This window comes from Pelobates fuscus, chromosome 7 (assembly GCF_036172605.1).
Source record: "Pelobates fuscus isolate aPelFus1 chromosome 7, aPelFus1.pri, whole genome shotgun sequence".
Classification (NCBI taxonomy): Eukaryota; Metazoa; Chordata; class Amphibia; order Anura; family Pelobatidae; genus Pelobates; species Pelobates fuscus.
Window position 1 is genome coordinate 28,336,129 of NC_086323.1, and position 26,127 is coordinate 28,362,255.

Sequence of the window (26,127 nt, forward strand, 5' to 3'; positions counted from 1 at the left end):
CCTACTTGACTCTGGTCTCACCTTTGAGCCTCACATCCAGCATGTTGCCAAATCCTGTAGATTCCATCTTAAAAACATAGCCCGCATCCGCCCCTTTCTTGCACCAGATACTACCAAGGAGCTTGTCCATGCTCTAGTAATTTCCCGCATGGATTATTGTAACCCTCTCCTGATTGGTCTCCCCAATAGCCGTACTGCACCCTTACAGTCCGTAATGAATGCTGCTGCTAGATTGATTTTCCTCTCTAGTCGTTTCTCTCACACCTCACCCCTCTGCCAGTCCTTACATTGGCTTCCTGTATGCTATAGGAGTCAATTCAAGGTACTAACTCACACCTATAAAGCACTGAACAACTCTAGCCCCTCTTATATCTCCTCACAGATCCATAGGTATGTCCCTTCTCGGTCTCTCCGTTCTGCCCGTGACCACCTCCTGTCCGTTGTCCGCACTCGTACGGCCAACTCGCGCTTGCAGGACTTCTCGCGGGCGGCTCCCTTCCTATGGAATAGCCTGCCTACCGCCATCAGACTCTCCCCTTGTCTTGCATCTTTTAAGAAGTGCCTTAAAACCCATCTCTTTAGGAAAGCTTATGGCCTCCAAGACTAACCCTTACCTCACATACCTGTCTCTTGCCCTCTCCTAAAGGGCAGCCCACCTTATTTGATTGTAAATTCCTGTCCTAATGTGTTTTACACCCCACCTCCTATAGAATGTAAGCTCGTTTGAGCAGGGTCCTCTTCAACCTATTGTTCCTGTAAGTTTATTTGTAATTGTCCTATTTATAGTTAAATCCCCCTCTCAGAATATTGTAAAGCGCTACGGAATCTGTTGGCGCTATATAAATGGCAATAATAAATAAATAAATAAAAATAGTTTTGTGCGCTCAGATCCCAGCTATCTGGGTATATGTGAAATGTCTGTGTGTTATGTGTAAAAGGTGACTTTATGTATTTTAAAGTGTTTTACTGTCTTTGTGTCCCCATGTGCTCAATGGAGTCTGTCTCTGTCCTGGGAGGTAATTGGATTACTTCTCCAGGAGAGAAGGCTCTGTAAAACCGGTCTGAGCCGGAAAGCCATGCTGGCAGGGGTTTTAAAAGATACTTTACTAACTTTTGAACCCCTGGTCCTATTCATGCCATTTTTTAATATGTTGTTCCCCTGAATGGATTGATTGTGGATATGTATTTTTATGTGAATGTGACGTATGGTTTTAGAGTTATGAAAGTTGGGTAGAAAGTATGTTTTAACTGTATGTATAATTGAGTTTCCTCTCAGGATAAGGAGAGGGAATATGTGGGATGTAACTGATGTGTGAGTGGTTGTTTTATACCTCCCTGTGGGCGGACCTGTATTTGTAACAACTGCAATAAAAACCAGGCTGGGTGTGCCAGCACCTCAGTTCCTGCTTAACCCTCAAAGTGAAGTGTCGTCTCATTATTGGGGGGGGGGGGGTTTATTGTATGCTGTTCCAGTTTGACTGCTAGGAGTGTAAACCTATTCGTATGGTTTCCTATTCAACTGTCTACAGCATTCATATGCTTGAGAGGATTTATACGCTTCTCTGATTCGGTGGTTGTGGTGTCTGCTGCAGTGCTTGGAGTCCTCGGGAAACACTAGGAGCATCCATTAACGGAGGTACCCAGTCGGGGTGCCAGGCGATCCGTTACAGGTACCAAATTAGGGACTTGTGTACTTAAAGGGACACTCTTGGCACCAATACAACTTTAATGCCGTTGACAGATTTTGGCCTTATTATTATGTTTATTATTATTTCTTTGCATACTCAATTTATTTTTAGCTTTTGCACAAAAAATAAATAAATGCTGCTATACAGGCCTGCCTTTGTAGCTATGCCCCTCATGTCAGAAAGACTTCCTTATTAAATTTGTGTGCACAGTCTCAGCTCCAACAGCACTGAGTGGGCGGCTTTTAATTCACAACCTGGGTGCAGGCAGTCAGAGAAACCGCAAACAGGTAGTGATATCCTTACTATATCCCTCCTTGGGTGTCCTCTCCTTCTAATGCAGGTTGTGTTGTAGTTCAGAACATTCAGTAATGCTAGTGACTGTGTACATAGCTTTTTGATAAGGAAGTCTTTTTCTGGAGTGGCTAAAGAGGCAGGCGTATGGTTCGGCTTTCTGCAAAACATTTATTTTATGCAAAAACTATAAAGTTTTGAGCATTCAAAAAAATACAGCATATTAATGAGGCCAAAACCTATGAAATGCGTTAAAGTAGTATTGGTGCCCGGAGTGATCCTTTAAGTAAACTAGTGTAAGATTTTGTGTCAATCACAGCTTTTCATTCGCCCGCTTGGAAAAAAATGAACTGAAATTATGGACCAAATTTCGATAGAAGGAATGAAATAGTGACCGAAATTCGGCATGCCGAAACAAAATTAATTTTCGTCTGAATCTATTTGCAAGAACTGACATTCTCCGCCATGTCCAAGTCTAGTTCCACCTAAGGGATTCCAATGTTTTGTAGCGAGGATACAACGTATCTAAATTCCTACACTTGTATCATCCTCGTATTTAATCCATAGTGATTTGCAAAGAAAAAGGAAAAACCTCTGCTAAACCAGGCTCCCACTAATCCCTCCACTTAGGCTGAATTATAGGTTGTTGGTGCATGTTATGCTACCTGCAACATCCCAACATAAGAACAGCTTGCTTAATAAGCTTAAGCCTCAGTCTCTTTGATGTAATTACAAAAAGCTATTGTATTGCTACTGACTACTACAATGTCATTCTAGTGCAGTGATGAACCTTATTTTAGGATACACTGAAGGGGAAAAATACATCCCATATTAGCCCAAGGAGAGTATAAGGAAATAGGAACCTAGCAGCTCATCTGATAAAAAGGACTACATACTTGATCAAGCTTTCACAGAAATAAAGACCCCAAAGAGGTTACTGCTAAATAGGGTCAACGAGTGGGAAAACTTAAATAGAATATTGTACTGAGGTATTTCCTTTGACACCCTTTGGATACCAATGGATAGACCCTTTTGGGAAAGTTCAGTATGCTGCCCACCCATGCAAAGGGTTTCTGCAATGTTTCTTGTTCATTTGTCTAGTACCACTGTGACATTATGCAAAATTTGGTGCAGTTAAAAAAGTTATGTATGGTGTATATTTACATGGCTCAGTGTGTCGCTGGTATTAAGTTCCATCCCTAACTGGCAGGACAGATGTCATGTCTCTATGGGTCAGGCGATGTAGTCTAAAAGATCCACATATGGGTCCATATTCCCCACCGGGGTTAGTAGAAAGGATGTTGCTATGCAGTGAAGGTACTCAGTAAAGCAGTGATCTCCGTTCATGGTTACAGTGTAGGGGGGGATTGGGGGGTGTTCATAGCCTTAAGGCTCATTTTTACCTCATCACTCTGCTTGGCGAAGTCTTTTCGGCAAACATGGGCCATGATACCGGCAGCCAGAGCATCTCCAAGTACATTAATCATAGTCCGGAATCTGTCCCTAATAAAGGAGGACAAGATGGTTACCTTTCAGCCAGTGACATAACTTCCAATAGAGATAACTAACATTCAGCTTCTGCGGACTGTGTCCCCTATGTTGCAAAGCCAGTCAAATGCCTGACTGTGCATCAAGGAGAATGTAGTGATTATTTAACATATTACTCATGGCTGGTTTAGGATGTTGTCTTGTTTGATGGTAATAATTAACAACCTACAGGAGGGTAGAGGAGGGGGAGGGGGGTTAATACTATACAAAATCAAGCCCCTGACGGGACTATTAACAGGAAACTGAATTTTCAAACACAGATCTCATAACAGGAGTCAGAAAACAGAACATAAACTTACAAAGCCCAGTCAACTGCAATGATAAGTGTGATGTCATCAGTAGGCAGGCCAACAGAGGTCAATACAATCACCATGGTTACCAGGCCAGCTTGGGGGATCCCTGCCGCCCCGATACTGGCGGCAGTAGCTGTAATACTGGGGAGAATCATCAGATAAACATGTAATGAATGGGAAGTAGAGTACAATTAGATCCATTTTGATAAAATTAGACACATTTCTACATGACTAGTATCCAAACCAGTCCTCATTGCACACCAAAAGTCAAGAATTAAAGGGACCCTCCACTGAAATGAAGTTGTTATGGTGCCAGAAGATCCCTGGTGCTGGCTCACATTAAGGGGTTAAATCGGTCTTGAGCGGTTTAAACAAAAGTCTTTGGTTTCAGCACCGAATTTCACTGTCTCTTTCTCCTTCCATTTTCTCAAAGTCTTTAAACCGGAGGAGTGCTATTGCAGAACTGAGCAGCGGTGCCGCTAATTCGGGGAGAGCAGTCAGCTGACCTTCTCAAATAAAAATAAACTTACCTTTTTTTCAAGCCATTTTTATGAATGGGGAGTTACTGACTGGCTGAGAGCGTCAGCTGACCAATCAGCAGTGCCGCTGCTCAATTCCTCAAAAGGCGAGGTGTTCTTTTCCCTCTTCTCTCTGTAGCCTGTCAGTGATTTTCACTTAGAGCCGAGGTATTCTTTTCTACTTTATCCATTGTTTTACATCCCGCGTGGATACTTTATATGCTAATCCAATAACTACTTTGATGGATGGCAATAGAAGCACTGGAATACTAAATTGATATTCTTACCTACAGATATGGACTAAACAGTAATTCCGTGATGTTTACCAATACTAAGAGAGAGATACTTACCTCTACTAGCCAAACCTTAAATCTAGTATTCAGCTACTTCACCCTCTCCCTGTGCTATTACTATTAAGAGCAGATTGATTGTTAAGTGTCTTACATGTCCAATTGGGGAACCACATAAGCAATTAGATAGTAAAGACTGAAGGTGACTCACCACTCTTTGAGACATTGTATCACTCACACATTGTTACTTTCCTTGTGAACAGGACTGTTTTACTCTTTAGTTACATTTTATATATTTATAACATTTATTTTTGTGTATACTCTAAAAAAGATCTCATTGATCCAGATGAAAGTCCTGTATAAGGACTGAAACGTTGATCCCTTGATCTCATGTTTTAACCTTGCAAATAAAGAAGATTTTTTTTTTACTGAAGACCGTGAGGGCTCCCATTCCTACTGCTATTTGGATAACTAAAGTCCCAGGATTTTCCCAATTATTTATACTTTAAGAAAGGATATATTAATTTCAAGGTTGGACTTCCCTGTTTTCACATGATTAGTCTTCATTTCCTTTTTCTTTGATCATTTTCACATGAGGGTTAAGCCCTTTTCACAATCCGTGTTGTCCCCCTGGTATTTGGCTTCAAACCTCTGTTGGATTTGACCTTCTTATTAGGTTGGCCACCCAGTAGGCCTTATGGACTTAAAGTGTCCACCAGTGACTGGTGCTATCTCTTTGTCTGACAAGATATAAGGGGATCTACATGTGAACTGAATCTAAAATATAATTTTTCAGAACGTCTGTAAAGTAGACACTATCCTCATTCAGCACATCTCACCTGATAGTAATGATCTGGCCAAAGTCCAACTCGTAGTTATTGACTTGTGCGATAAAGATGGCAGCCACAGCTTCATACAGAGCTGTTCCATCCATGTTGATGGTGGCGCCCACTGGCAGCACAAACCTGGCGATTCGGCGGTCTATGTGGTTGTTCTCTAGTAGACACTTGAATGTTATTGGCAAAGTGGCAGAACTGGAAAGACACAAGTCAAATGTGTTAGAACAGGGTTTCCTGAATTCAGGCATTAAATGGAAAGGCATAGGTTGACTATCCCTGTACAGTGACAAATTGTAATTCCTGTGTAATACCTGGAGGACGTGGCTAAGGCTATCAACAAAGCCTGTAACACTCCTCGTATAAAAACGATGGGATTCTTCTTAGTGATAAACAGGTACATGATGGGAAGAATAAAGAGTCCATGTACCACCAAACCGCACACTACGGTAATAGCATAAAATCCTAGCTTCTTCCCAATAGAGGTCGGATCGTCCATCTCCAGAATCTTCCCTGCGATCAGGAAAACAATTCCAAATGGGAAATACCTGTTGGAATACAAAGATAAACTCAGTATCCAATGTAAGATGTGAAGAGAAATACACAGTGCACCAGGCTTTGAGAAATCCTTTAACAGACATTGGCCTTGATTTAATATTTTTTGGATACGATTTTAAAATGATTACAATCTGTTAGAAAAACTTTTAAAATTAATTAACTACAAAAATTACGCTAGACTTTAATGGTGACTCTCATAGATAAATCATTTGAAACGTTTTTCTACCAAATTCCGATAATTTGAAAAGCTTACGCAAAAATGTGAAATCAAGGCAATTGTAAAATAATGCTGTTCAATCGGAACTCACCACACAGAAACTGCAACAATCTTCATAACTGACTCGTTCAAGCACTGACAGAAACTGACAACTGGAACTCCACTGGTCCCCATGCGTCCGAGCATTATTCCTGCATGTACAGACAGTCATTTTTTAATTACATAACATTTCATGACATGCTGGGTGCTAGGACACATACCGACACAATCCAATTGTTCTGTTGTGCCTTAACAAAAATGTGCTTACCACAGCTCTAGAGAACCATTGGAGGGCATATAAATAATAGAATTGGGAGCTGCACAAGTGGAATAAGACTAATAAAAAAAAAAAAAATGAGATCTCATTAACTCTTTCTGGACCAGGTTTAGTCAAATACATTGTTTTTGTGATAGTTCAAGCACACAGCATTAAAACAGAACACGCATTTAAAACATCAATAAGGCTTAGAAAGTGTCACACATAAGTCTTGGAAAAAAAGTTGATTAGGCTTGAAACCTATTTCAGAATTTTTTTTATAATTATTTATTTATTTTACTAGGAAGGATACATTGAGATTTCTCTAGTTTACAAGTACGTCCTGGGATAAAGAAAGTATATTAAGACCATATCTCACAGAACTGGACAAATAATTGGCATGAACTTAAGTATATGGTGTCAGGTTCTACAATTCTGCAAATAGAATTTTAGAACAAGTTTTAATAAGTAATCAAAGAAAATGTAAAGAGAGTGCAGTAAAAGGATCAGTACGGTGATTCAACAAGTAGGAGCTAGAACAAACTCTGTCAGACGGTTCTCCTAAGGTGAACCAGGGCAGACTCTGGTTTCACAGCCTACAAATAGGATCCATAATGTTCTCTAGGAACAGCGCCTCAAAAGCTAGAACCGGTCCTGGAAGCAGGTCTTAAAGCCAGAACAATTTCTATGAGCAGCTCCAACAGGTGGGAGCCAGAATCGGTTTACGTATTTTTTTCTGAAAAGAAAATTTACTTCCAACAAGGATATTTTGCAAGTGATTTTCCACACACCAGAACTATCTCTTCTATTTGTAAAGCCTCTATCAGTACCATGCCTTACCCATAGTGGCCGAGAAGATGACAATACCCAACACATTCATGCCATCACTGGTTCCGGGCTCTGACTTGTAGATAACATCTGGGGATGGCGTGATGTCAAGGGCAAAATTCTGTATGTGTGATCCATTTTCATCCTGAATCCCATAAATGAGTATTCTGTGAGTAATGCTTTCAGATAAGGCCGTCTTCCCACTTTTAACCACCGGTACGTTCTTAGTGCGGTACTGAGAGAACAAATGTTACATTATTACTTTTGAAATACAGATTACAATTCCAGAGTTCTAGAGTTTGCCACCTAGCCTCAATCCATAACTTATATTAGGGTTACCAAATTCAGCCCATCAATTGAGGCAGAGCTACAGTTCCCATAATTCTTTGTTAGCTATCGGATAGTAGAGGATTATGGGAAATGCATTTCAGCAGCTTGGGGGTATAGGATTAGACATATCTATTTTACACAAATAGCATTAAACAAGATTTTTTTAAATAGCAATATGACAGCAAAAAAGATCAAGAAACAAAATATAGAATATCTGTGCATTGTTAATCTTTCAAAACATATTTCACATCTAAGCCTTTGTGCAGATCAAGCAGTTGAAATTGGCAGTTGGTAAATCCTTATATTTTTTGTAATTCTATTTAAATCCCTAGAAATCTTTTGAATACAATTAGATTTGCCATTTGTGGTAGCTGCCAGTTTCAGTGAGAGAAAGGATTAAATGTGATTTCAGTTTATTTGATTAATTACTTTGGTATAAGCATATAACTTGATATTATTAGTGTATTTCGGGCATGTCCAACAGCAGGTGCCCAGCTGTTTGTTGACAGGGGCTCCAATTTTTGTATATGACGTCTAAGAAAATGTTATATCAAAACATATAGACCGTAACCAGAGAGCTAACCCTGTTCTTGACGCCATCTGTCTGTTGTACGAATCCTTCAGGCACAATGTGACTGAATCACAACACAATGTGTACCTGGGCACCTGCAGATTACGGTTTCCTGCCTTAAAGTTGGAATTTGCTGTTAGTCATGTATATATATTGGTAAGCCAGTATAACCACTATTTACCTGAATGGAGTTTTGAATGCTTTTGCCAATTTGACCTGCCTAAGGAACTCAACAGACACCAAGACCACTTCATCTTAATGAAGTGGTCTGGGTGCCAAGTCCATGTGGTTTTCGCCGTGCATCTAAAAATATTGCTGTTCTGCATGAACAACAGTGTTTGCATTGCAGGGTTAACCTGTCACTAGCCTGGAGCAGAGGAGGAGCAAGTAGAGCCTGGGGCAGAAGAGAAGCAGGGTGAGCCTGGGGCAGAGGAGAAGCAGGGTGAGCCTGAGGCAGAGGAGAAGCAGGGTGAGCCTGGGGCAGAGGAGAAGCAGGGTGAGCCTGGGGCAGAGGAGAAGCAGGGTGAGCCTGGGGCAGAGGAGAAGCAGGGAGAGCCTGAGGCAGAGGAGAAGCAGGGAGAGCCTGTGTCAATGAAGAGCAGGGAGCGTCTGGCGCAGAAGAAGAGCAGAGGGAGCCTGGGTCAGAGGAGAAGCAGGGTGAGCCTGGGTCAGAGGAGAAGCAGGGAGAGCCTGGGGCAGAGGAGAAGCAGGGAGAGCCTGGGGCAGAGGAGAAGCAGGGAGAGCCTGGGGCAGAGGAGAAGCAGGGAGAGCCTGGGGCAGAGGAGAAGCAGGGTGAGCCTGGGGCAGAGGAGAAGCAGGGAGAGCCTGGGGCAGAGGAGAAGCAGCGAGAGCCTGAGGCAGAGGAGAAGCAGCGGGAGCCTGAGGCAGAAAAGCAGCAGGGAGAGCCTGGGGCAGAGGCGAAGCAGGGCGAGCCTGAGGCAGAGGAGAAGCAGGGTGAGCCTGGGGCAGAGGCGAAGCAGGGTGAGCCTGAGGCAGAGGAGAAGCAGGGTGAGCCTGGGGCAGAGGAGAAGCAGGGGGAGCCTGTGGCAGAGGAGAAGCAGGGGGAGCCTGAGGCAGAGGAGAAGCAGGGAGAGCCTGAGGCAGAGGAGAAGCAGGGAGAGCCTGAGGCAGAGGAGAAGCAGGGAGAGCCTGTGTCAATGAAGAGCAGGGAGCATCTGGCAGAGGAGAAGCAGGGAGAGCCTGTGTCAATGGGGAGCAGGGAGCATCTGGCAGAGGAGAAGCAGGGAGCATCTGGCAGAGGAGAAGCAGGGAGAGCCTGGGGCAGAGGAGAAGCAGGGAGAGCCTGGGGCAGAGGAGAAGCAGGGAGAGCCTGGGTCAGATTAGAAGCAGGGGGAGCCTGAGGCAGAGGAGAAGCAGGGAGAGCCTGGGCAGAGGAGAAGCAGGGGGAGCCTGGCACAGAAGAAAAGCAGAGAGAGCCTGGGGCAGAGGAGAAGAAGGGTGAGCCTGGGGCAGAGGAGAAGCAGGGTGAGCCTGGGTCCAAGGAGAAGCAGGGCGAGCTTGGGTACGAGGAGAAGCAGGGAGAGCCTGGGTCCGAGGAGAAGCAGGGAGAGCCTGGGGCAGAGGAGAAGCAGGGAGAGCCTGGGGCAGAGGAGAAGCAGGGAGAGACTGGGGCAGAGGAGAAGCGGGGAGAGACTGGGGCAGAGGAGAAGCGGGGAGAGACTGGGGCAGAGGAGAAGCGGGGAGAGACTGAGGCAGAAGAGAAGCAGGGAGAGCCTGTGTCAATGAAGAGCAGGGAGCGTCTGGCGCAGAAGAAGAGCAGAGAGAGCCTGGGGCAGAGGAGAAGCAGGGAGAGCCTGGGTCCAAGGAGAAGCAGGGAGAGCCTGGGTCCAAGGAGAAGCAGGGAGAGCCTGGGTCAGAGGAGAAGCAGGGAGAGCCTGGGTCCAAGGAGAAGCAGGGAGAGCCTGGGTCCGAGGAGAAGCAGGGAGAGCCTGGGTCCGAGGAGAAGCAGCGAGAGCCTGGGTCCGAGGAGAAGCAGGGAGAGCCTTGGTCCGAGGAGAAGCAGGGAGAGCCTGTGTCCGAGGAGAAGCAGGGAGAGCCTGTGTCAATGAATAGCAGGGAGCGTCTGGTGCAGAAAGAGCCTGGGGCAGAGCGGGGGGGGGGGGGGGGGGGAGAGATGGGGCAGAGAAAAATGTGTACATTTAAAATAACAGCAACTATATTAATACCAGACATGTTGCTAATATGAGGGATACACAAATAAAAAAAGGTTGGTAACAAATGGTGTAGTGCAGGGGTAGTCAACCTGGTCCATACTGCCCACTAGTTGCCGGTTTTGGGATTTCAGGTGGGCGGTGGTGGGTTCTAAAGAAAACACCCAGTGGGCTTGATGGCCATGGACCATGGCCGGCAGGGGAGATCCTTTCATCTCCTCTGCTGGACTTGCTGTAAGCCCTCCCGGGCTGGTGAGGAAATCAAATATCTCCCTCACCGACCCACTGGCACTTAGTTCCAGCAGAGGGAGGGTAGGGCCTGGGAGGCTCTGTGATCCTCCAGTAAGCAGGCTCGTCGGAGAGTTCCCACGTGTTACCATGGCAATGCTCCGATACAGTGCTTTGCTCGCTGGAGTACAGGAGAGTTAGTCTGCCGCCGGAGGAGGAACATGCCACCACTGGACCACCAGGACTTGCAGTGTTATGACCCCTCTCCCTGGTAAAAGGTAAGAAGAAGGGAGGGGGAGACATTAAGATAGACTTTCACATCTCACCCACCTACACACAGCATAGACCCTATACACCCTTCGCACACAAACACACACTGCCCCCTCACACACACACAGACCATCCCTCTTACACACGCACTGCCCCCTCACACAAGCACTACCCCCTCATATACGCACAGCACCCTTCACACACACTGCCCCCTCACACACGCACAGCACCCATCACACACGCACAGCACCCATCACACACGCACACCACCCATCACTCACGCACACCACCGTTCACACATACACTGCACCCTTCACACGTACACTGCACCTTTCACATGTACACTGCACCCTTCACACACCCACTGCACCCTTCACACACTGCACCCTGCACACACCCACTGCACCCTGCACACACCCACTGCACCCTGCACACACCCACTGCACCCTTCACACACACACACTGCACCCTTCACACACACCCACTGCACCCTTCACACACCCACTGCACCCTTCACACACTGCACCCTGCACACACCCACTGCACCCTGCACACACCCACTGCACCCTGCACACACCCACTGCACCCTTCACACACACACACACTGCACCCTTCACACACACACACTGCACCCTTCACACACACACTGCACCCTTCACACACACACTGCACCCTTTACACACACACTACACCCTTTACACACACACTACACCCTTCACACACACACTACACCCTTCACACACACACACACACACACACACATTACCTCACAGACACACATAGAAAAAAAGGAGAATAGAAAAAAAGGTGAAAAAATAGATACATTTAAGTACATATTTTTTTTAATGTTTTTTTTTAAACAACCTATTTTCTAAAAACAAAAAACAACAGCAAAAAAGAAAAAACGCACATAGGCTATAATATTTGTTACTGCGGCACTGGTGGGTGGTAAGGAAATCTTACCCGCAACAAAGATACAAAAGTGGGCGGTAGGTATTAAAAGCTTGACTACCCCTGGTGTAGGGGGTAGGACAGACACTTCTGTGTCTTTAGAGCTTGTGCAGGTTAATGAATAGAGATTCCCGGCACGAGGTCTATTATTTACAATGATACAGAGTAGATGCTAAATTACACCAGTTTATATAGGAGCAGTGTGGTAAAATTCCTGTACTTTTGTTCTATTTTATGTTTTTGTGTCATTGTTTGCTAAATCATGCAGTTTGGTTGGATTGTAGAATCATTTATTTACCTGGTAGAATATTAAGGCTATTGACATATACTATGTTGCAACAGTTCGGACAATGATTCAGGCAGGGGGTTATAGTGTAAGCATTAGAAGCACTATTTAACCTGATGATTGAGCCAAGCTGTTTACTTACATAATGACAATGTCAATGGATTTTACAATTAAAAGAAAACCCCAGGCACAATAACATCGAAATTAAGTTATTGCTGCTATGTGCCCCCCCTCCCTCCCCCCGACGCATCCTTCCAGGCCATTCTTCCCTGTAACTATCCACATCCGTTTTCTCTAATTCTTTCCCAGTAATCATGGCCTAGTGTGTGCTTAGTGTGGTCAGCTGAGTCTCTAAACCAATCAGTAGTTCCCCAGTCATAAAAAAGTACATATGTACCATTAGGCACACCTCCCAACGCTGGTATTCTGGGATATGGGATGCTGGAGGGAGGGAGGTAAAGGGGCAGGCCAGTGAAGAGACCAAATCACTAGCTCAACCACTGTTAATGACAGGTTGGCCTGGCGTGACTTTATGCCAGGCTGTCTGTCAATCATGCAGGCTGGTCCATTGATGCAGTGCTCCCAGCAAAGTCCTATTGCCGTAGTCAAAAAGCATGACACCAGGGAACTTAGTTGGGATAACAGGACAGGATCCAAAACTCGTCATTCTCTACGGGTTTGTGAACGGTTTAACCCCTAAAGGTAAGGAAGCACAAGGGGGCTCCTGGCACAATAACATCTTCATTTCAATGTAGTTGGTATGCTGCACGCTGGTTAATATACTTGAACTGTTGCTTAGAATTTAGATTTATTTTTTTCATTAGGAATTCATCATTATTAGCAATTAGTAATTAGCAGCAAATTGTTCAGGCACTTTAAAGTTAGTGATGAACACATGTACTAAAAATCAACGAACATATTTTGTGTGCCCTTTGTAGAGTCGGGCACCCAGCCCTATTAACTCTGGCATGCATGCACTCATAAATTAATAGGAGATGCCTCTAACTTAAAACAAGCATGGTATCATACTACATTTTACAGGTTAATTCCATGACAGATTTACTCACTGGATCAAATATTGTCAAGGACTGGCCAGCCAATTTGTTTATTCAATATTAAAAATCATGAGCTGGAAAAATAGCTAAGATAAACAATTTTTGGGATCTATTTTGCCCTATAATTTGCAATTACATGGCTCTATTCCTGATCAATAAAATCACAATTTATTGAATCACGCTGTGTGGTTTAATCACTGCACACCAAGTTGTACCAAATTGCGAAATGTAGGCAAAACATATATTATTTTAAGAAAATTCTCCAATCTGGTTTTCAATTCCTTACAATTTAGTGTTTTGTGAAAAATAAATCCCATTGTATTCATTAAAGTGATCGGTTTTCTTAATAGTATATTATGCCAGTTCTCGCAGACATTCCCATATCAGAAAACTGTCTGAAAAAGTATAGGACAATTTTATAAATTTGCTGCGTCAGTGAAAAAAATGGTACATATTCAAAAACAACAGTTACCGAGCAAACAAACCTGACAGATTTAATAAACTGAGCTGAAATTTGCTGAAAATTATACAGAAAAGCGTTTGCAACACTCTTGATAAATCCTCCCCCCCCCCCCCCAATATATTCATGTACAAACACACGTTCTCACTGACCTGCTTGAATGTAGCCTCAACAAGATTTGATGGAAACATGTTCCTGGGGAAGAAATCAACGATTAATATCGAATTGTATTTGTCGATATTCCCCCCATTATCTAAACTCTTCCTGTCTACAAATGGCACCACTATACCCCAACTAATGCATGAGTGCTCTGTGTTGTGTCTATAGCACCTCCAATTTAAAACCTTAAAAAGTCCTACAAAACTTCCTAAAATATTGCTTGAATCAGTTTCTCATTGAAGATACTACAATAATCCAGCTAAATTTCCCCTCGTGTCCCATCTTGGCTAATGAAACCTCTGCTTATTTGATTCAACTCCACTATATACAAACTTTTTCCACTTCACTTGTCTTCCTTACACATTGTTAATTTTCTATTTGCCCAATATGTAAAAGCTTCCATTACCTCTACCTGCCATCAAGAATACAGTTTAGAACTGAGCTGCCAATTTGGCTAAGACCACTCCATGGTGAAATGTCTACTTGCATGATGATGCATGAAGGAACGATAGGGAGGGGAGATTTACTTACCTGAACCTCTCTTTTTCCTCTGCACAGACAACGTCTTCTAGTCTTCAGCTCCTGGTGGTTTCATCTCCCAATGCCCGTATCACTAAATTAGGCTCACGCAAGAAGAATACCAGACCCTGGGATCTTCCATAGATGATCTTGTGCACACGCAGGAGCGTATTGTCATCAACTGGCACAACTGACAAGTTTACACAAAAGTATTCACACAAAGATGTATCTAAGCCATGAGGTCAGACAAAAATGCGTTGGTGGCAGTTGTTCGCCTTTGGTGGAAAGTGGCAGAGTGGTGCACTGAGCACCCCCTTCTCACAAGAGCTGGTACTTGCCCAGCATGGGCATCCTACCCGAGAGGTGGCGGTTGTCCGCCTTTGGTGGAAAGTGGCAGAGTGGTGCACAGAGTGGTGCATGCTAGCCCACCCTGTCCTGTTGCTGGAGCCATGATGTGATGTCATCAATTCCAAGCTGCAGGGAGCTAGCCAATCAGTAGAAGGAGATCCCAACAGTAAACCACTGAACCCCAGAGATTAGTTTCCGCTACTGCTCACTTTCAATGTAAGAAAAGGGTTCATATACACAATGAATAAATACAGATTAAATGTGTTCACGAATGTGTCTGTATATATTTTGAATGTGTGTATGTATAAGTCTGTGTACAAATATGTGTGTGTGGATTTAAATGTGAGTCTCTGTGTGTAGTTATGAGTCTGTGTGTGTATATGAATGTTTTTGTTTCTGTTTATACGAATAGGTGTCTATATGTATCTGTGCATGTGTCATGTGTCTGTGTTTGTGTGTTAGTCTGTGTGTATGTATATCAATGTGTGTGTCTCTGCATATGTTTCTGTGTGTATATGAATTAGATACGTGCATTCCGTTTCAAATAAATTGAAATTTGTAACGGAATTCCCGTCTGTTTGAACTCCAAATCTCTACGTGACTGAATTATGAAGACAAGAAAAATGGACAATGAATGAACAGTTTTTGTTAGATTCAGAGTTTCAATGATTGATGGGAAAAAAAGACGATTGATCGTTAGGGAACAGCCATGAAATGTTGATTTTATTCACCGTTTAAGTGAGAAGTGACAAATAGAGTGAAATAAAGACGAGCGGTAAAATTAAAAATCCGTATATATTAATATTTTGCAGGACACTGATTTGCTCCTTATTGGTTTGTCTCAATGGTTTTCCTGGCACAATTCAATGGAAGAAATTCATGTAGCCCCATGTAGCTAGAGCGCAGCTAAGCGGAAAAAGGCCTTGACAGGGATTAGGAGGCGGGCTTAGGAGGAAGTAAGCAAGGGTTGGAATTATGGGTAAGTAGGATTGGCTATTTAAATGAGCAGCCATTTTAGGTGAGTCATTCTAACTTTCTACCTGGTTGAGTTTGTCCCACCCACCCTCCCTTTGTTTGTTCTGTGTTATTTAACCCGTTTCTTTCACAGCGGCGGGACGGGGAGCTGAAGGAGAGGAAATAGGCTCCCCTGGATGAACGTGAGGTGGAATAAACAGATTGTGGTCATCGGTGGTTGAGAGGTTTCGAGTCCTGGAGGTGGCTCAGAACCTGGTGGGGCAGGGGTATCCGGGTATACCCCTGCCGTGGTTAATGGATGGTTGGCACTTTGGTATAATGTTGGTGTATGTTATAAATATGTATATGTGTTATTATATGGGGGTCATTGCCTTTTGTATGGTAGCCGAAGGAACAGGATGCGAAGGGGCGGAGTATGGGGGGCAATGACCCATGTTTATCTGTTAATTTATTATCGTTATTATTATTATTATTATTAATATTATTATAATTATTGGTTAATAAAGCTGTGGACAAATTTCCCCATATACTTAGTGTCTGTGTGTTATTGGGTTAGGTTATGGGGGTGGTTTGTCCTGGATTCCGACTGCCCAAATGGAGACTATAAACCTGTCATGCAAACTGAAAGATTATATGGACACATCCCTATTCAACAGAAACATTTTTTTCAGATGAATTGATTCAGCTGAAATTTTTTTTCCACCATGCACAAGTCCAATATGAACGTATGCACATGAATGTAAGTATTTGTGAAAATGAATGTGCAAGTAATATCCCTAACAAAACAATTACGTGCGCATGTGTGTGTATGTGTCCGTCCAAAATGCATTTCCTCTATGTACACATTTGCCACTTATAGAGAAAGTTATAGAGAAATATGCCTCTAAACTAATGAGAGATAGAGATAAGTTAAGTTGACTCCTTTGTAACACTGATGGGACTGGTGGTGCGCTACCTCCCCCCTACCCCCCCCCCCCACCCCCCATGTCAGTTACTAAATGTACTATTGGATATCCAGTCCCTGTTTCTAAAAGTTATATCGAAGATGGTGCCAAATAACTGTGGCCCTAATGATACCCTCACCCCTGGGAATGCCTATTCCATGTTCACAATAGGTATAGGCACAGAAGATGCCAGTTCTGTCTGGAACCAGTCAGAAATCCCGCAGCATATACATTCTACATACTGCACGGCAGCACCTTTCATGTACTGCTCATCTACATGAAGAAAATATGGGTCTGGGAATACATGGTGGGTACCCAAAACATGTACTGAATTGGAATCCTCAGATTCGAGGCACGACATAAAATGGCATGTATCATTGTAGACACATGAATGTCATTCCCACCCTATAACATCTTTGTTTTAGGTTTGCTTAAGTAAGAGAAAGACAAATGTAACCAAAAAGAAAACTTCGTATCACTTTCCTTGCATGGCGTGAGTTTCTGCAGAATGTCATGAACGTGATTAGTTGGGTGTGCTTATGGCAGTCTGCAATGACTTCACTGACTAATACAAAACAGACGTAAACACAACAGAAGGAATGTTTGTAGTAAAAAATAAAAAAAGGGTTATTCACTAAACAGCAAATTATGGAACATTAACAATTTGCATAAACTAGTCAAAATTGCAAAACTGATTTAAAAAAAATCCAATGACTGAATAACTTAAATTGATACAAGAGATTGGTGGTTTGAAGTCACTGAGAAGCTCTGACTTCATGACAATAACAGAGCTTCTATGAACTGAAAGCCATGATTAGCCAAATTCAGGTCAGTTTCAGATTGCTCGGAAAACACAAAGTCACATGATCAACGTCAAATTAATTGGTATACAGGTTTGAGATGGATTAACGCATTTTGTCTCCTACAACTCGCTACATGACAGCGAATTTACCCAAGCGGTATTTCCAGGATATTGTAACAATAATTATTTACTGAGCTCTAAACGTGTATTCTAAAATATTCAGGAATAACATCGGAATTCACTTCTAATGGATTCAGTGACTGCTAAAATAGAACATCTGAATTCCAAGAAAAACAAAGGAATTCGTACATTTATCAAGAACAAAAATCGAAACTCATTTTGACTGACCGTTCGGCAGCAGATTTAATAATTTAAATCTACCTGCTTTTTTTTTTTTAAACAATCTTAAATCTGGTGAAATATTCACAGTTTTTGTCTTCTTTCTCGCAGTCATAATTTTTGGGTACACCAGAGAAAAAGTTCACACAAAAAAAGCAAGGTGAATGCAAAACGGTATATATTTGACCTGGCTCAAATTATTCCAGGCCGTTTCCACCTCTACGAACAAATATTGGCAAAGATCTGAGCACAGAACTGGTTGGCCGCTTTGTAGGCCTGCGTGCAATCCTCCAACGTATGCAGGTCGGGAAGAAACCCTCCTTTTAACAGCCTTCTACCCCCTTAGCACACCAACTGTGACAAGCAAGCACTTCCTCTTTTTCCCTAATTTGTGCTTTTGATTGAAGAAGGAAAATACTTGGTGGTACCAGATGATGCTTCAACTCTGTCCAACTCAATAACTCTGTACTGTTGTCAATTTCTACATATTTAAACTTTACATCGTGAACATCTTTTCTGTAGGGAATGTCTCACGAATGCAACAAAGAGAGGCTACAATGTAATTTTATAAAAAAAAAGAAAAAGCAAAAGGGCTATCTTGCACATGTCTTTGTAATTGACCAATACTGTTTGTGAGTTTATTTTTAACCAATTTTAAGTTCTTTAATAGATTGTATTTCACTGTGATCTCTTTTTATTTTTTTATTCCAAAGTTGGAGATTAATTTAGAACTGCGAACTTGACCTGTGCCATTGGGAATTCTATCTAAATTGGTATATAGTGTGATTACCAAGCATTCTGGTGTCTGGCGCCCTCTGGTGCATGTGGCTATTTTTCTATATGCACTTTTATTTTTGTTTAGTTTGAGGTTTTCTATTGGAGAGGTTCTTTGAGTGGAAGCATTTACAAATCTGTGGGATATTATCAACCACACCAGTAGTTTTTCTACAGTGTTTATAAAAAGCAAAAAAACTGAAATAAAGTATAAAAGAGCTTTCATAGGATAAAAGATGTAAGTCTAATATGTATTAAAGGGGTAATTAGGTTATTAATTGGGGATCTCGAATGGTGGTATTTCCCTCCCCTCTCTTTTCCGTGTTGATTCCTACCCCTTTCACCTTTTTTTGAATATTGGTTTACTAAAAACGTAGAGGACGGAGGAAAGCATCGTATTGTCATACGTTATGATGCTCGTTGTTTCTTATTGTCAAACTTTTTTCATGTCAAGCACCTATGGCGTCCACGTGCACTGTATAACGATTTTCTTCTTAAATAAAAAAAAATTCAAACAAAAAAAAAATTTCATAGGAAGAAATATGAGGTAATGGGGGAAACGTGTATATATGTGTTTTTTAAAATGTAAATTTCTGAAAGTGGACCAGTCAGCAGTTACTTTCTACTGGTTTCCACGCCGACTGCTCCACTTTGAGAACTTTGCTCATTAATTTGCTTCTAGAAGGATACATAACTGGTAGAGTAGGATGATTTAGAGCAGGAGGCCCCGAGAGCTGTCTGTAAGGGTTAGGTGGAGAGCAATAGGACATGTGAGGTTATTATCTGTTACTGACATAATCTTCTTATTGATCAGTGCTACATACTCCTCCTCTGATAACCTCTGACAAACCTCTTCCATTTGATGAATCTGCTGAGTGTTACATTATAACTCAGCCGTGTGCTGCGCAGTTACCGGATCAGGTCCAGCAGAGCATCTGCAGAGCTCATGACTGGCTTCCCGCTGTGCCCCGTGTTCTCCTTCTGTGCCGCTCCCCCCGGGTGAATGATGGATACCATGATGATCCCCACAATCACGGCTACGAAAGTGGTCCACAGATAATAGGCAATTGTGAAAATCCCCAGGCGACTGGATGTCTTCGCATCTAGCGCGGCCAGCCCGGACATCAAACTGGGAGCATAAAAAGAAACAAAACAAAGTTTAGCAACTCATTCGGAACAAAGTAACTGCGAGAATCATATAAATAATTTCTGTCAAAATCTCCACTCGTCCTCTCGCCTGTGGAGAGTGGAGATTGAGTTCTGGTGAGCATGGACTTTCAAGATCAGATGTTTTGGTGAGTATAGTGTCCCTTTAAGCATACCTTATTAACACGTGGTACATACAGAATAATTTTCATTGTTTTCAATGTTCTTATGATTTTTTAATTATTATTTTTAAATCATTATGATATACCCCAGTCAAAAAGGGTCTCCTTGATCACTGTGCCTATCCAGATATCACTAGGTGTAAATTGACCGTACTGATACTTGGGCGGAATCAGTTATCTCGGAATGCTGAACTTCTGAGGAAAACTGACAGAATTTTGGTTCGAAACTTCCCTTGTGGTAAAATTAGTCCAAATTGCAAATGTACAAATGGAATCTCTCTGTAATGGTGTTTCATAACTTGTTTGAAACAAGACCAGGACTAATCAAAGGACAACCTATATCGATATTTTGCCCATTCTCAACGTTTGTCTAAATTTTGTTTTTGGCTGAAGGGCAAAACATTCTTCCCCTGAAATGACGATTTGTTCTCAGATGTGTATTCCACGGCCTGGATTTCTGTGTCACTGTGTGATTTCCATGCAAAATGTAGTGAGTTTCAACCAGGAGTTGAAATAGATAACGAGCGAGTGGTAAAGTGAAACAAATTTGCCAGATGAAGTCACAATACAAATAAACAACAATAACAAAATAAAGCCAAGATTTTACAATAGAGTATATCTCTCTTAATTAGAAAATGAAGCTTTTTTTTTTTTTTAAATTCTTTATTTTTGGTGTGCATAGTGATTAAGACATACAAGCTTGTGGTGCCCCAACAGCAATCCTCGAGCAGAAAATGAAGCTTTAAAGCAGAGTTGTCACATTTATTTCTAGTTTGCCAAACATTTTTCATAAAAATCTGACTCCTAAGGTTTACTCATTATATAAATTTACTTTCATTATTTAAAGGGACACTGATCTAAACGAAGGAGTCTGGGTGTAGTGTTCCTGTCTTTTTAACCCAGCAATGTAAAACATTTTTCAGAAACTGCAATGTTTACGTTGCACGGTTAAATTCACCTTTAGAGGGCCCTAGAGGCCACAGTCACACGCTGCAGAAAGCCATAGGAAATCCCATGGGAGAAAGCATTTAATTCATTGCTTTTTCTGTATGGAGAAGTTTGGATGTGTGTGTGGCGCATGCTCATTCGATCACCAATAAGGAGCACTGGATTGGACTATCGCTCAGGATGCCAAGCCACCTAGATAATGTTGCGTCAGAGGAGAGCAGCTCTGAGGTAATCTCTGCACTGGAAATAGGTACAGTAAGTAAAACAATTATCCAATTCATTTTTATGGCAAACCGGGGGAGGAGGGGACCCTAACACAACAAATAGGGCACGATAGCATTATGAATACAGGTTTTAGTTTTCCTTAAACCCTCCTCATTTTTACACAACTCAGTGGGCTTTACACATTACACATTAAATAGTAGTGATATGAAAATTGGATTGAAAAATGTTATATGTTTTCCTAAATTTTGCATTTCACAAGTCAATTATCTGCACTTCATTGTTCAGTGGACAAACCTCACTGGCTGACCAATTAACATGTTGTCAATACTACCAGGATATAAAAAAAAGTTGTTTTTTTTTTAAAAATGTCCCTCTTTTACACAATAACTTTTAAAAGAGAATTGTTTTAAAAAAATACAAATAAACAAATACGGATATATTCTATTATAAGCGATAAGCATATCTTTGGTATTAGAATATCTGTTTTCCACAGATGTCGATAGGAGACCTGCTATTCAGAATGATCTCTTGTAATAGAAATTATTAAGATACAATGCAGCCCACAATCTTGGTAAAGAATATATTATGCTAAAAACAGAAAGGACCTCATTAAAGGACCACTCTAGTGCCAGAAAAACATACTCGTTTTCCTGGCACTAGAGTGCCCTGAGGGTGCCCCCACCCTCAGGGACCCACTCCCGCCGGGCTCTGGGGGGAGGAAGGGGTTAAACTTACCTCTTTCTCCAGCGCCGGGCGGGGAGCTTTCCTCCTCCTCCTCTTCTTCCTCGCGAGCCGCGCTCGCATTCAGCCGGTCGCATAGGAAAGCATTCATAATGCTTTACTATGGACGCTTGCGTGCTCTCACTGTGATTTTCACAGTGAGAAGCACGCAAGCGCCTCTAGCGGCTGTCAATGAGACAGCCACTAGAGGCTCTGGAGGCTGGCTTAACCCTCAGCATAAAAATAGCAGTTTCTCTGAAACTGCTATGTTTATTAAAAAAAGGGTAAAAGCTAGCTGGACCTGGCACCCAGACCACTTCATTAAGCTGAAGTGGTCTGGGTGCCTAGAGTGGTCCTTTAAAGCAGCTCTGTCAACTCTGGCCCCACCTTTAGCAGGGGCTACTTTGTCTTATGTATTTTTAGTACGCTTGATAAAGCTTGGGGGGAAAGGCTCTCTTTATCGATGGCTCTGCAGTCTCGAAAGGATCCTCCATAGACATCAGTGTTGAACTCTCATGCATGCGCAAGAGTACATCACTGACACCAGCTCCATGCAGATGAAGCGACGGGAGCTGAAGAAGACCTCTTCGAAGAAGATGGTGGTGGCCACAACGTAAGGTTCAGGTAATTCAAAACTGCCTTCTCCTGCACCCCATGGCCACTGCACTGCAATTAAAGCAGTCACCACCTGGGGTTATTGTGAAATATGCAAAGACACCAGAAGGGACAGAGCTGCTTTAAACAAAAAACAAAACAGAACACCAGCTATTGCATAGAAATACAGAATAAAATGGTTTCAAATGTTTCAACCTGTACTGAATTACAGTAAAAGCTCTCTCACATAGTATCATAATGGAATCTAACACCTAGTTTATGTTCCCTGTGTCTTATGCTCTCAGTGGTGGGGGTGGGGGAGGGGGGGGGGGGGGGTGGAGGGGAGAGATAAATCATGTGGAAGTTGTCTTGCAAGACGCCATCTGTACATTGAGCTCAAAACTCATGGATTATGGAAAGAGCTGTCCGGAAAGCTTACGTTGATCACAGAGAAAATAATCCACAGGAAAGGAAGGAGGTTTCCGATACAAAGCAATCAGTGTCAAACATGTTCTACAGACAGCAGAGGAACATACATTGGCATGTAATGGTTTTGGTGGCTAGACCTTTAATGCACATAGTAACATCTATTGATCTACCTCTAAAAACTAAACGTGACCCTTTTCACAGGGTTCCTATCTGGAAGCAGAAACACATCCGTCATATTTTCCTGGTGGCCAAATTGAAAATTGGCTACAGTTTAATTCTGGAAGTCATGGATAGTCAGCATTCACCTACAGTAATAGTATATCTCAATAACAACCAGACATGGTAACTAAATGCACCTGATCTCCAAGTATTGGGTATGTTAGATAGAAAGATAGACAGACGGGCAGATAAATGCCTATGGAGAGAGAGCTACGGATATCTATAGGAGAAGGGAGAGTGATGCGTGGAGAGGGATGGGAAGGGAGGTTTGTAATGGAGTCAGGTGGTATTTGTAAGGGAATTTGAGATGTTGGCTGAAGAAGGGATATCTTTATTGGAGTTATTATCCCTACTGAGTTGTATATATGTATTTTGAGATGAGAGGAAAGTCTCGGGGTTCACTCGTCCATATTAAGGGAAATAACTATATGTGCATGCTTTTTTTTGTATATGACACAGAAGGTCTGACGGTTCATATCTGCCACTTCGGATCCATGTCCAGCAGAGAGGGCATGCAGTAGAGCTCACTGGAGGACATGGATTGAGATTGAGTGCACCTTTAGTTTACTCACATTTTGTTTTTTGTTGTCTAAAGAGTCCTGCTGGTGTCCTTCTCTACTCCCCCAAAATACCGTCAACATAATTGCATGCTATTTTTCACGCCATATAACACCGCTAAAACAGCCGCTTGTACAGTGTTTTAAAATTACAGTACATAACACTCGAAGAAATGGTTTGCCAGAATTTCAATTAAAGATTAAACTTTTTTGTATTTACTCGAATGAATGGTTGACAAGATTATTACTTGCATCATAGATTAATCATTACAAAACAAGGGAAGATTGGTGTTGGAAAATAAAACTTAACTCTTACTATAAACAAAATTTTATTTAAATACTATTAGTTAGAACCTTACATTTTTTTAATTCCCCATGATTGATTAAAACAAGTCATTGCTTAACATAGTTCTAACAGATCACAATGGATATAAGGATGTAAGGTTTATCTATTTACCGACACCAATATTTATTTATTTTGCAATGACATATCATTTTGGGTTATCCCAACCCCACCCCAGTTCCAATTTTTGTGTTGGAGCTATTTTTTTCTGTAGCTCAATTTTCAAATGGAATAGTTACATCTCAAATTACACAGGGGGAAAGTTTATTTTAAACACTCTACAAAGCTGCAATTTTTTACATTGCAGAGTTAAACATACCTCTAGTGACTGTCTTCCTATTTAATGAGCACATTTTAGTTGATAGTGCCCACAAGATAGTTAACGTGTGCTCCAATTGAAGGGGACGGCCGACCCCACCGCCATGTTGATACATGAAATGCATCCTTCCCTTACCTCTTGTGTCACTTTATAGTCCTGAAATACTGATAGTTATTTTCAGGACCTCAGGTTCCCTTTAACACGCCATTTAAATCAATCTTTGCCAGGCCTAGTTTCAGCACAAGAGCAGTAGGAGGACATAGGTGGAGATAGGAACATACATATTATCTCCACCCTATCCATTCACATAAACAATAACGTGGGAACTATAGAGGTGGGGAGAGGAACATACTTCATATCTCCTCCGTAAACACTCACTAGACAGAATGAGACCAGTCAGCATGCCAGCCTGTTTAAGGCAAGTGTTAGGTGGAGAAGGAAAAGGGTATGGGAGGAGTCCAAGACATAAGAAGGGGGTAGAAAGAAAGACAAACAATGGGATTGGACAGGAGAGACAAGCTTTTAGAAAGCAAAATAAGGATAGACATTTGGTGTGGGGAGGGGGTAAGAGGGTAGAAATGGGTTTTGAAAAGGGAAAAACAAAAAGGTAGGTTAGAGGGAGAGGCACAAGTAAAGATATGAATACAGGGTTAGATGATGGGAAAAATATGAGTAGGGGCTTGGATACAGGCAGAGATATGAGTAAGGGGTGGGACAGAGGGAGATATATGAGTAGGGGTGGGATAGAGGGAGAGATATGAGAAAGGGTGGGATAGAGGGAGAGATATGAGTAGGGGTGGGATAGAGGGAGAGATATGAGTTGGGGTTGATAGAGGGAGATATATGAGTAGGGGTGGGATAGAGGGAGAGATATGAGTAAGGGTGGGATAGAGGGAGAGATATGAGTAGGGGTGGGATAGAGGGAGAGATATGAGTTGGGGTTAGATAGAGGGAGAGATATGAGTAGGGGTGGGATAGAGGGAGAGATATGAGTAAGGGTGGGATAGAGGGAGAGATATGAGTAGGGGTGGGATAGAGGGAGAGATATGAGTAGGGGTGGGATAGAGGGAGAGATATGAGTAGGGGTGGGATAGAGGGAGAGATATGAGTAGGGGTGGGATAGAGAGAGAGATATGAGTAGGGGTGGGATAGAGGAAGAGATATGAGTAGGGGAGGGATAGAGGGAGAGATATGAGTAGGGGTGGGATTTAGTGAGAGATATGAGTAGGGGTGGGATTTAAGGAGATATATGAGTAGGGGTGGGATAGAGGGAGAGATATGAGTATGGGTGGGATAGAGGGAGAGATATGAGTAGTAGTTGGATAGAGGGAGAGATATGAGTAGGGGTTGGATAGAGGGAGAGATATGAGTAGGGGTTGGATAGAGGGAGAGATATGAGTAAGGGTGGGATAAAGGGAGAAATATGAGTAAGGGTGGGATAGAGGGAGATATATGAGTAGGGGTGGGATAGAGGGAGAGATATGAGTAAGGGTGGGATAGAGGGAGATATATGAGTAGGGGTGGGATAGAGGGAGAGATATGAGTAGGGTTGGGATAGAGGGAGAGATATGAGTAGGGTTGGGATAGAGGGAGAGATATGAGTAAGGGTGGGATAGAGGGCGAGATATGAGTAGGGGTGGGATTTAGGGAGAGATATGAGTAGGGGTGGGATTTAAGGAGATATATGAGTAGGGGGTGCATTAGAGGGAGAGATATGGGTAAGGGATGGGATTTAGGGAGAGATATGAGTAGGGGTTGGAGAGAGGGAGAGATATGTGTAGGGGTGGGATAGAGGGAGTTAATATTGATGAGGAACAACAGATGTTTGAGCAAATTGAAAAGGCAAATTGAAAAAGTTGCAAATCTGGGTAACAAGTTAATTATTGGAGACTTTAATTACC

The 26,127-nt window shown here is 42.4% G+C and overlaps 1 protein-coding gene across 2 annotated transcripts in view; it reads right to left on the bottom strand.

Moving 5' to 3' along the window:
* SLC1A7 (solute carrier family 1 member 7) overlaps window positions 1-26,127 on the bottom strand; it is a 77,654-nt gene that overhangs the window by 6,893 nt on the left and 44,634 nt on the right. For both annotated transcript variants that reach the window (XM_063427848.1, XM_063427847.1), the window contains exons 3-10: window positions 19,458-19,673; window positions 13,837-13,879; window positions 7,375-7,597; window positions 6,331-6,430; window positions 5,779-6,012; window positions 5,468-5,662; window positions 3,827-3,961; window positions 3,383-3,482 (exon numbers count right to left, since the gene is read on the bottom strand). In XM_063427848.1, coding sequence (XP_063283918.1) covers window positions 3,383-3,482; window positions 3,827-3,961; window positions 5,468-5,662; window positions 5,779-6,012; window positions 6,331-6,430; window positions 7,375-7,597; window positions 13,837-13,879; window positions 19,458-19,673 — 1,246 coding nt within the window. The remainder of the gene's footprint in view (window positions 1-3,382; window positions 3,483-3,826; window positions 3,962-5,467; window positions 5,663-5,778; window positions 6,013-6,330; window positions 6,431-7,374; window positions 7,598-13,836; window positions 13,880-19,457; window positions 19,674-26,127) is intronic.